This window comes from Otolemur garnettii, unplaced genomic scaffold (assembly GCF_000181295.1).
Source record: "Otolemur garnettii isolate 467f Iridium unplaced genomic scaffold, OtoGar3 scaffold00029, whole genome shotgun sequence".
Taxonomy (NCBI): Eukaryota; Metazoa; Chordata; class Mammalia; order Primates; family Galagidae; genus Otolemur; species Otolemur garnettii.
Window position 1 is genome coordinate 13258920 of NW_003852424.1, and position 12106 is coordinate 13271025.

Below are 12106 nucleotides of genomic sequence, written 5' to 3' on the forward strand. Positions count from 1 at the left end.
GGCCCAGGCTGGGTTTGAACCTGCCAGCTCAGGTGTATGTGGCTGGTGCCTTAGCCACTTGAGCCACAGGCGCCAAGCCTATTTATGTTAATTTCTTAAAACCATGTGTGGAGTGTGAGGAGAACTCTCTCTGCTTTCCACATTTGCCCCTTCTGTTCTCATAAATTGGAGGTGTGAAAACTGTCCCCATTGGTGACAATCCACAGGCACCACACACCACTTAAAAGGAAAAGGGAGGCCAGGTGCAATGGCTCACATCTATGATCCCAGCACTCTGGGAGGCCAAGATGGGAGGATTCCTTGAGCACAGGAGTTCAAACCCAGACTGAGCAAGAGCTAGAGCCTGTCTCTACTACAAATAGAAAAATTAGCTGGGCATTATGGGCAGGCATCTAGTGTCCCAGCTGCTTAGGAGGCCATGAGGCAGGAGGAATGCTTGAATCCAGGAGTTTGAGGTTACTGTGAGCTACCATGGCACTCTAACCTGGGGCAACAGAGTGAGACTGGTTTTTGTTTGTTTGTTTGTTTTTTGTTTTGGGGAGGGGGTTTGTTGGTTTGTTTGAGACAGAGTCTAATTTTGTCCCTGTCAGTAGAATGCAATGGTGTCATAGCTTACAGCAACCTCAAACTCTTGGGCTCAAGCAATTCTCTTGTCTCAGCCTCCCGAGTAGCTGAGACTACAGGCACCTACCACAATGTCCGGCAATTTTTAGAGATGGGGTCTCACTCTTGCTCAGGTTGGTCTTGAACCCATGAGCTCAGGTAATCCACCTGCCTTGGCCTCCCAGAGTGCTAGCACCCCGTCTCCCAAAGTGAGCCTCTGACTCAACAAAAAAAAAAAAAAATTTAAGAAAGGAAATAAAAGAAAAGGGAGAAGGAGCCTCCCCTGTTCCCCAGCTCTAGTTCTTGACCCAGAGGCTGGAGGTTTCTCTTCTTCCTTGATGTGACGTTGCCTCTTCCTGTGAATCCCACCCCAGGTCTATACCTGCCTGGCACCAAGGATAGGACAATAATGTTTGATGAACTGGAACATCCCTTACTGTCCATACTGCAGAAGAGGGGGTATTGAGGTGGTCCTGGAGGAAAGTGTAGACGGCTGTCCCAGACACAAAAACAGCGGGGCTAAGCCAGGAGGCAGGAAGGTTGCATGTATGGAGGGTGGACTGGGCCCCACTGTATGGAGGGTGTTTCAAAGCAGTTTGTTCCAAGCAGGGGCAGCCTCTGCATCCATCTGCAGCTGACTCAGGACTTGGAGCCCAGACCAGTCCTCTCTGGGCACTATTGCCTCAGTTTCCTCATATGTGAGGTGGTGTTGGTAGGAGAGAAGAGATAAGCAGATATCTACCTTTCACACGAGCCAATGACTTGTGGGCCTCACACCCCCTCCCCGTCTCCTCCTGTTCCTGTTGCATAGCAAGCATCTGCCCCAGCTATGCCCCTGCCAGGCATGCCCATACCCTGGATCTGACCTTCAGCCCTCACCTTGCAGGGTAACTTCCCTGGGCTCCATTTACCTCACCTGATGGGCCTTGTTTGTTCTACCCCACTTCAAGTTTGTGCTGTTCATTTGCTCAGAAGTGGCCTCTTCCACTTAACAAATCCCAGTCTCTGGCACACAGCTGGTGCCACATTTTTGCACTTGCCAAGGAACAGAGGCAGGTCTGATCTTGATTTTAGCTTCCTGGGCAGGCATGGATGGGCGCTAAAGTGTAGCAGGTGCACTTATTAGGCAGGGCCATGGGGTTGCGGGCAGCTCCAGGCCCTGCTCTTGGCACATAGAAGCCCCAAGAGAAGCCAGGTGTTGTATGGATCACTGCAGTCCCAGCTACTCGGTAGGCTGAGGCAAGAGGATTGTTTGAGCCCAAGAGTTTGAAGTTGCTGTGAGCTATGATACCACAGCACTCTACCCAGGACAAAAGAGTGAGACTGTCTCAAAAAAAAAAGCCCCAAGAGATGTTCCAGGAGCTCCCATGGGAGGATTTGGTGACGAAGCAAGTTTTTAAGGGACACAGAGATGGATTTGGGGTTTAGGAGGTTTGATTTCCCTCCTTTGCACATTATTAAGGTTTGTGCCTAAATCGAAACAGGTGAGAAAACCAAAGGAAGGGGGGATTTGGCTTCACAGAATTCCTGGGGCCTTGGGAGAATCTTCTGCCCCCCCCCTTTTTTTTTTTTTGAGACAGCGTCTCACTTTGTCCCCCTCGGTAGAGTGCCATGGTGTCACAGCTTACAGCAACCTTCAGCTCTTGGGCTTAGTCAATTCTCTTGCCTCAGCCTCCCAAGTAGCTGGGACTATAGGTGCCCACCACAGTGCCCAGCTATTTTTTGTTATAGTTTGGCTGGGGCCAGGTTTCAAACCCATCACCCTGGGTATATGAGGAGGCACCCTACCCACTGAGCCACAGGCGCCACCCCTTTCTGCCTCTATTTTGAATATAATTATTTAAAAAATAAATACAGGTTCAGCGCCTGTGGCTCAAGCAGCTAAGGCGTCAGCCACATATACCTAAGGTGGCGGGTTCGAATCCAGCCCAGGCCCGCCAAACAACAACGATTGCTGCAACCAAAAAAAAAAAAAAAAAAAAAATAGCCGGGCATTGTGGCAGGCGCCTGTGGGCCCAGCTACTTGGGAGGCTGAGGCGGGAGACTTGCTTGAGCCCAGGACATGGAGGTTGCTGTGAGCAGTGAAGCCATGGCACTCTACCCAGAGGGACAGCTTGAGGCTCTGTCTCAAAAATAAATAAATAAATAAATAAATACATGGCTTGGCGCCTGTGGCTCAAGCGGCTAAGGCGCCAGCCACATACACCTAAGGTGGCGGGTTCAAATCCCCAGCCCAGGCCTGCCAAACAACAATGATGGCTGCAACCAAAAAATGGCCGGGTGTTGTGGCGGGCGCCTGTAGTCCCAGCTACTTGGGAGGCTGAGGCAGGAGACTCGCTTGAGCCCAGGAGTTGGAGGTTGCTATGACCTGTGATGCCATGGCACTCTACCCAGGGGGATAGCTTGAGACTCTGTCTAAAATAAATTAAAAAATAAAAATAAATAAATAAATAAATACAAACCTGGGCATGGTGGCTCACATTTGTAATCCTAGCACTCTGGGAGGCTAAGGTGGGTGGTACATTGCTTGAGCTCAGGAGTTGGAGTCTAGCCTAAGCAATAGCCAGACCCCATCTCTAAAAATAGCTAGGTGTTGTGGCAGGTACCTGTAGTCCCAGCTGCTTGGGAAGCTGAGGTAAGAGGATCACCTGAGCCCAGGAGTTTGAGGTTGCTGTGAGCTATGATGCCATAGTACTCTACCAAGGGTGACCAAATAAAATTCTGTCTCAAAAAAATTTTTTTTAAATAAATGAATACATAAATAAATACAATTATTTCTATTCCCTTCATTCCAACCACCCTGATCCTAAAGGGCACAGGTGCAAACATAGAAAAGCCTGAGACGTGGCTCAGCACCTGTACTCAAGCAGCTAAGGTGCCAGCCACATATATCAGAGCTGGCAGGTTCATATCCAACCTAGACCCGCCAAACAACAATGACAACTACAGCCAAAAAATAGCTGGGCATTGTGCCGGGCGCCTGTAGTCCCAGCTACTTGGGAGGCTGAGGTAAGAGAATCACTTGAGCCCAGGAGTTGGAGATTACTATGAACTGTAATGCTACGGCACTCTACCCAGGGCAATAGCTCGAGGCTCTGTCTCAAAAAAAAAGAAAAGAGAAGAAAAGAAAAAAGAAAAACCTGAGATGTGCAAAGGAGAAAATCTCCCAATGGGGAGGCTATGGGGCAGGTGTGGGGACAGTCCCAGGGCGGGGGGCAGCTGGTGAACTCCGTCTCCTACACTGGAGTGGTGACTTTCTCTGCGTTTGTTGCCACAAATACAGAGAAAGTCACATTGGAGATGGCCTGGTGTGCAGAAGCCTGAGTGAGTCAGGGCTTTGTCCCTGGGAACTCTGGCCTAGGGAGTGGAGGGCTGGTCCCTGGCAGTAGAATCTTCATCTCCTGAGAGACAATGGTTGAGCCAATAGCTTCCTTAATACCCTTCATCCAGTTCCCCTGTCTGAAAGTGCCTCTGAGGTCTGTCTTTAGTCTCCTGTTGCTGCCAATTTTTAGTGTTCTTGAATTGTTTGCTCCTGAAGAGGCCTGGGGTGAAGGAAAAGAGATGAATGGGTCCCTGTCTTGGGCCTCAGAGGTGTTTAAACAAAGCCCAGACCTGTAGGTGCTCACTCTGTCAGGTTCCCTGGGCTCCCTGGGAGGTCAGGGGGGAAGGGTTATCTCCAAGAACCTAACAGGACTAAACACCCCTGACCTCCACCCCAGATGGCCCAGAGGATCAGTGGGAGATCAGGATGGGGTGCTACTCTATAAATCCCTGGGTGATGAATCCCTGCATTAGAGCTCAGGGATAAACCCCACATGGGAGGGAGATGAAGGGTAGGGGTGAGGGTTTCTCTGGTTCCTGACTTAGCAGGAAGACTGGCATCAGCTCAGGCCTGTGGAGGACAAGGGAGGCACATAGACACTCCCATTTCCCAGGTGGAGGTTTGAGGCCCAGGCCCACTCTCTGGTGAAGGAGTATCTCATATACGTGTCAGGGGTGAGGGTGTCCAAGGCCTCCCTCCTCTCTCCAGGACCTTTTCTAAATTCCCTACTTAATAAACATCATTCCAGGCACAGTGGCTAATTCCTGTAATGGAGTTACAGGGGGCTGAGGCAGGTGGATTGCTTAAACTCAGGAGTTCTAAGAATCACTTAGACTAGCCTAAGCAAGAGTGAGACCTCATCTCTACTAAAAATAGGAAAAAAATATCTGGGCCTTGTGGCAGGCACCTATAGTCCCAGCTACTTGGGAGGCTGAGGCAGGAGGCTCATTTGAGCCCAAGAGTTTGAGGTTGCTGTGAGCTATGATGATGCCACAGCATTCTAGACTGGGCAACAGAGTAAGACTTCATCTCCAAATAAAGAGAGGCTAAAAAAACTCCAACTGGGCTGGCCTTGAAAGAGAAGAGTCCACTGCACCTTAGGCCCTTTGCACTTGACACTCTCAGCAGGTCAACGGACGTGTCCCTTGTTTGCTTTGAAGCATCTGGTCCATCTGCTCTGGTATGGATGGGCTGGAAGCTTCAAGGGGACTATGCCTGTCTGGTCTTATTTGTCCCAGGTGCCCAAATGCCTCTCAGTCTAGTCAGCACCACTCTGCCTTGGGATCACCAGGAGGCTGGGCTGTCCCCCACTGGAGTCTCCCTTTCTTAATCCCTGACACCTGCCACAGATATTGACTCCACATCAGGGGCTCAGGCTCCTAATCCTCCATCCTGCAGCTCACTCTTAATCGCCTGACCTCAGGCCCCTAATCCCTTCATGGATTTTCCCCATCTCTAATTCCTGGACAGCCTTCCTGCTGAATCTTGAATCCCATGGGGAAGGGCCCAGGTGCTCCTGATCTCAGCCTCCTAGGACACCTCTGTTCCACAGGTGCTAAGGACTCCCCCCAGGGTAGACCCTCCCCACCATGTATGGGACCAAGGGTCCCACAGGGAGAGGGATGCTCACCACCTCAGCTCAATGGGTCTTGGTTTCCCCATCTGTCACCCAAGCAGATCAGAAGCCTTGCCCCACCAACCCACCCCAGCTGGCTCTAGAGAGATAGGGTCACTTCCAGCATGGGAATTCTGAAAGGAGGTACCCTGAGCTGGGGGCAGGAAAGTGGGCCTGGGCTCCTGGGCTTCTGCCTGCAGTCTGCCTGTCTGGGTCCAGTTCACTCTGTCACTTGCTGCTGGAGGAGCCTCAGTTTCCCTGTCTGAGCTAAGAGAGAATAGCTGGATAGCTGCCAGAGGAGGGACTGAGTTTGCGGGGCTTGGTTTTCCTCTCTGCCTGCTGAGGGCTGGGCTGGAGAAGGAGCAGTAGAAGTGGAATCCTCCTCAGGGCCTCATTGCTATTTGTTAGAGGCTATTTTTTATAATACAGGATTTCATTATATTCATTAAAGTCCTTACTGTGTAACCCCCCACCCCCTTGACAGACAAGTGGCTTGTCCCTGGTTAGCACTGGGAAGCAGTGGGTAGCTACAGCCTGCTTATGCCAGCAGGTCTCTGCAAGAGCCAATGGGGAAGGGGCTTCCCACACTGGGCTGTGGGGTCAGAGAGGGACTGAGGATCAGAGAGGGAAAATGGCTAGGCCCGGGCTGCATAGCCCAAAGCAGGAGAGGAATGGGCTTTGGGGTTTAAGGCCCATTCAGGAGGTCCCCACACAGTGAGGGTGGCAGAGGACAGGCTCTGGGGGCCAGTGGGCCTGGGTCTATTCTTGCACCCCCACTTCCTGGCTGGGAAATCTTCCTAATCTGTTAGCGAGGTGTGGTACCTGCTCTCACCCCACCCTGCCCCAAGAACAGAGGAGAGAATGTCTGTGAAGAGTCACCTGTAAATGAGGCCCCAGTGTCATATGACCCTTTAGACTGTTTTTAGGTCCCCCAGTGGTTTCTAGGCCCACCTCCCAGGGGTTTTGTGGCCCTCTTGGTAGTTTCTGAAGCCTTGCTGGGTGTTTCTAAGCAACTCCCTCGCCTTTTCAATTGGTCCCTCCCACTCATTTTGTGCCAAGGTTTGTGCCCTGAAAGGGGGGGGGGGGGCAGTCTCAGACTAGAGAGGGTAAACTGGGACTCAGAGTTCTACAGTGGCTTCTGGGTCTGGAGGGGGTGAGCAGGCAGGTGAGGCCCCCTCAATCCCATAGGGTGCAAAGGCTCTGGGGGTCTTGATGAGCAGATGCCCCAAATCATGGGTCTAAATTGACATACTGTGTCTAGATTCAGGCAAAGGAAGGTCTTGAATTTCGAGCAGTCATTTGACTTTGCCCTTAAAGTTCTGAGGAGGGACCCCTCTCCACCCACAGATGTTGTCAGCCCTTCTTAGATCTCTCACCCCAGTCAGGTTTGTGTGGGAAGGCTTCCCAAAGACACAGTCTCTCTCCATCTCATGGCTGGAGTCTCTCATGTTTTTTATTTTATTTTATTTTTGTGTGTGTTGTTGAGACAGAGTCTCACTTTATCGCCTTCAATAGAGTGCTGTGGCATCACACAGCTCACAGCAACCTCCAACTCCTGGGCTTAGGCAGTTCTCTTGCCTCAGCCTCCCGAGTAGCTGGGACTACAGGCGCCTGCCACAAGGCCCGGCTATTTTTTTGTTGTAATTTGGCCAGGCCGGGTTTGAAACTGCCACCTTTGGTATACGGGGCCAGTGCCCTACCCACTGAGCCACAGGCACCACTCACTCATTAATTTTAATTTTTAATTTTTATTTTTTGCAGTTTTTGGCCGGGGCCGGGTTTAAACCCGCCACCTCTGGTATATGGGGCCAGCACCCTTCTCCTTTGAGCCACAGGTGTCACCCCCCCCATTAATTTTTCTAATTTTTCTATTTTCGTAGAGAAGGGGTGTTGCCTTCCTCAAGCTGGTCTTGAGCTCCTGAGTTTAAGGGATCCTCCTAACTCAGCCTCCCAGCGTACTAGCATTATAGGCATGAGCCACCGTGCCCAGTCCCCATGTTCTTTTAAAGAACATTACAACACATGTAGGCTGACAGAAGAAGAGACTGAAGTTCTGAAGGGCTGGAGGAACTCATTCAAGGTCATTGATGCTAGTGGGCAGGTGCCAACCCAGGCCTGGCTAATGCTACCAGGATATGAGATGTTGGGTCTCTTCCAGTCTTTGGTTTTCGCAGACTGAGCTGTTGTGAACATCTTGGTACAAATCACTTTTTAATTTTTTTCTATTCCTTTTGGACAATTTCCTTGGGATTAGTGCCCCGAAATGGAATGTCTGGGTCACCTGGGAGGCATGGTGTTAATAGCTTTTCTCTTGAGGTGCTGTCCAGAAAAGAGCTAATTCATGCAGCTCCTGAGACAGGGAGTTCACCAAGGCCACGCAAGTGCTGGGGCTTTCAGATTTTTATTTATTTGTGCTAATTTGGGGGACCAGTTAGGACATGGGGGTTCAGGCCACATTGAGGAGGGGGTTTGAGCCTATAGGAACCCCCCAAACCCACCTAGGGAGAGATAAAAATCTAGAGAGACTTAAGGGGGGCTGATTCCATCTGGGTGTGGGGAGGGGTTCCCCAGTGTGAAGGGGGAAAACCAAATAAATGACTCTGCTTGAAATTCAAGACAGGTTATGTGGACTCCGACCGTCATCTGGGGCATCTGCTCCTCAGCAACAGCCCCTAGCCCCAGAGGATTTTGTTTATTAATTTTCCCCTCCAAGGCTTTGAGAAGAATCTTTTTTTTTTTTGCAGTTTTTGGCAGGGGCTGGGGTCGAACCCGCCACCTCTGGCATATGGGGCCAGTGCCCTACTCCTTTGAGCCACAGTAGCCACCAGAGAAGAATCTTTTATACTACGTATTTTTTTTCTATCATAAAATTTGGCTCTTGGCTCAGCGCCTGTGGCTCAAGCAGCTAAGGTGTCAGCCACATACACCTGAGCTGGTGGGTTCGAATCCGGCCAGGGCCTGTCAAACAACAATGATGGCTGTAACCAAAAAATAGCTGGGCGTTGTGGCAGGCGCCTGTGGTCCCAGCTACTTGGGAGGCGGAGGCAGGAGACTCGTTTGAGCCCAGGAGTTGGAGGTTGCTGTGAGCTGTGATGCCACAGCACTCTACCCAGGGCAACAGCTTGAGACTCTATCTCAAAAAAAAAAAAAAAAAAAATTGGCTCTTAATGGTCATGCCTGTAATCCTAGCACTCTGGGAGGCTGAGGTGGTTGGATCACCTTAGCTCAGGAGTTTGAGACTAGTCTGAGCAAGAATGAGACCCTGTCTCTACTAAAAATAGTGGGGTTATGGTGGGCATCTATAGTCCCAGCTACTTAGGCAGCTGAGGCAACAGGAGCTCTTGACCTGGAGAGTTTGAAGTTGCTGTGAGCTGTGATGATGCCATGGCACTCTATCTGGGGCAACTGGATAAGACTCTGTCTCAAAAAAAAAAAAAAAATTGTCATTTAACCATTTTAAAATGTAAAATTCAGTGGCATTAATTACTAACATATTTACATTGTTATGTAAGCACTACCACTATCCACTTCCAAAACTCTTATTATCCCAAACAGAAACTCTGTACCCATTAAGCAATAACTCCCCCTTCCCTCCTCACCCCCTGACAACCATGAATCTCTATGGATCTGCCTGTCCTGGACACTTCATATAAGTGGCGTCTCACACTGTATGTCTTTTTCTGTCTGGCTGCTGCCACTGAGCACAATATCCTCAAGGTCCATCCATGTTGCAGCCTATATCAGAGTCTCCTTCCTTTTCGTGGCTGAGTGATATTCCAGTGTGTGCAGGGACCATGTATGTTTGTCCACTCATCCACCTGTGGCCCCATGAGTTGTTGCTACTTTTTGGCTGTCATGAATCATGCTGCCGTGAACACGGGTGTTTGAGTTCTTGATTTCAGTTCTTTGGGTATATATACTCCGGAGTGGAATTGCTGGGTCATCTGATAATTCTATGTTTAACTTTTTAAGGAGCCACCAAACAGTTTTGCCTTAGAGTGCTTTTGATTTGCATTTTCTCGACAGCTGAGGGGCTGGGCATCTGTCCATGTGGCCATCTGCTGAGTCCATATGACTTCATGGGTAGATGCCTCTATCACAGTGCTGTGCCTGGCCTGTCAGTAGATATTCCTTGAATGGAATGGTCTTTTTCTGCCAGTGTTTTCCAGGTGGAAATTTGGGATTGACCTTGGGGACATGGATCAAATCTAAGTATATAGGGAATAGAAGCAATCCATCATCACTTTTCAAGGCCAAGTCCTATGGATCGCATCACTCCCATCCTCTCAGGGCCACTGCTCTGGCACTTCCCAGTTTGATCCTGGATGAGTGCCTCACTCCTTCCCTGTCTCCTGTCACACTTCGGGGGTACCTCCTAAAGTGAAGTGCAGCCAGTCCTGGCTTTCAGTGACCCATGTGGAAGCTCTGGCTCCTAGGGATGGCTTCAGGGCCCTGCCCTGTACCTCCAGGGTCTCAGGCTGAGCACTTCCCAGCCCCTGGACTTCCCTGTCACTGCGCCTGCTGCCAAGGGCTCTCCTGTCTGCCCCCAGCTCCTCTCTGTTGTCTGCTCTTTTCTCTTCCCAGAATATTTTTTGAACCTTGTGCAAGGCACATTGTCCCTCTTTGGTCATGTGAAAAATGTAGTCTATTTTAAGCATCCCCTTGAGGTTTTCTAGGGCTACTGCCTCTTCAAGGAGGGAAGGTCAGACTGGGCCAGAGAGAGGGATCTGGGCTAGGGGCCCTCAGGGGGACGGGTGCCTTCCTGGAGGTGGGGTCCGTGGTCTCTGCCCATAACCTTGCTGCAAGAGAGATGAGGAATGGCTCCGGAGCTAGGGCACAGGCCCAGGCATGGAGGCTGAAGGGCCCCTTCTCCCCAGGTTCTACTGGGACTTCACCATGCTGCTGTTTATGGTGGGAAACCTCATCATCATCCCCGTGGGCATCACCTTCTTCAAGGATGAGACCACGGCCCCGTGGATCGTGTTCAATGTGGTATCGGACACTTTCTTCCTTATGGACCTGGTGCTCAACTTCCGCACGGGCATAGTGATTGAAGACAACACAGAGATCATCTTGGACCCCGAGAAGATCAAGAAGAAGTACCTGCGCACATGGTTTGTGGTGGACTTCGTGTCCTCCATCCCTGTGGACTACATTTTCCTCATTGTGGAGAAAGGCATCGACTCTGAGGTCTACAAGACGGCGCGTGCCCTGCGCATTGTGCGCTTCACTAAGATCCTCAGCCTTTTGCGGCTGCTGCGTCTGTCACGCCTCATCCGCTACATCCACCAGTGGGAGGAGGTGAGGGGCGCCGCCATGGGACACAGGCGGGGCCACAAGGGGTTCCAGGGCAGTTCCTCAGTGTCCAGTGGGGTGGCGAATATAGGAGTGGACTCATGGACGTAGAGGTAGGGCCGTGGGGGCGGGTGTGGGCTGAGCTATGGCTGCTAGAGCAGTGTCGTAGGTGTAGGGGTGGGGCCTTGGTTGCAAGGGTGCGTGATGGCTGCGGGGCTGGGCCCTAGGGCACTAGAGCAAGTGGACACTACTAAAGATTTGGAGGTGAGGCCATGATGGGAGGCACCGGACTGGGCTATGAGGATCTAGGGCCTGGGCCACGGGAAAAAGACAAGGTACGACTTTGGGTTCAGGGCAGGCCCCAGCAGGGAGGAGGGGACACAGGGTGGGCGGGGCCACAAGCTGCCTGGTGTTGAAGCCTGGGTGGGGTGCCTAGTGGGGCCACAGATGGAGCCCTCCGGGGAGTCCCAGAGGCAGCAATGAGGGGTCAGGAACCACAGAGGCAGAGTCTCTGGGGGATCACTTGGGCGCTAGAAGGTGGAGCCTCAGGTTCTGTCCTGCACATCAAAGGCCCATCAGTAATGGGGAAACTGAGCCTCTGAGAAGCAAAGCCACGCCTCCTCCCAAGTCCAGACCGCCTGATCCTGCCTCTTGGGGCAGGGCCTTGCAAGGGGTTGTTGGGAGGGTGGTGGTCCTGGGAATGGAGTGATGTCCTGTCCCACAGGCTATGGAGTTGGATGGGGCAGATGGGTCACGGGCCACATGCTGTGGCATTGAGAACAGAATGGAAGTTAACGGGGTTCCAGCTGCCTGTGGCTGCTTCTTTCACTGTTCAGGAGGGTGAGGGGTGGCAGGCAGAGGTCAGCGGGACCCTCATGGCCACCACTCCTCACAGATCTTCCATATGACCTATGACCTGGCAAGCGCAGTCATGCGCATCTGCAACCTCATCAGCATGATGCTCCTGCTGTGCCACTGGGATGGCTGCCTGCAGTTCCTGGTGCCCATGCTGCAGGACTTCCCGCGCAACTGCTGGGTCTCCATCAACGGCATGGTGGTGAGCGCCAGAAGGGAGGCCTTCCCCGCACAACTTACAGATGGGCACCGTTCTTGTCTCCTCTCCCCTCCCTCATGCCCCTCAGCCCTTCAGACCTGGGACTATCCAGAGGCAACCAAGTTTCCATTGTTCCAGTGCAACTATGGTGATTTTTGTCACCCAGATATCTGTTTAGTGCTTTTTCCAATTCATTCCCTTTTTTTTTTTTTTTTTT

At 51.5% G+C, this 12106-nt stretch overlaps 1 protein-coding gene across 1 annotated transcript in view; it reads left to right on the forward strand.

Annotated features, from left to right (window-relative positions):
* HCN2 (hyperpolarization activated cyclic nucleotide gated potassium and sodium channel 2) overlaps positions 1-12106 on the forward strand; it is a 31351-nt gene that overhangs the window by 4664 nt on the left and 14581 nt on the right. Inside the window, exons 2-3 of the mRNA XM_003788829.2 lie at positions 10418-10841; positions 11731-11892. Of these exons, the coding sequence (XP_003788877.2) occupies positions 10418-10841; positions 11731-11892 (586 nt within the window). The remainder of the gene's footprint in view (positions 1-10417; positions 10842-11730; positions 11893-12106) is intronic.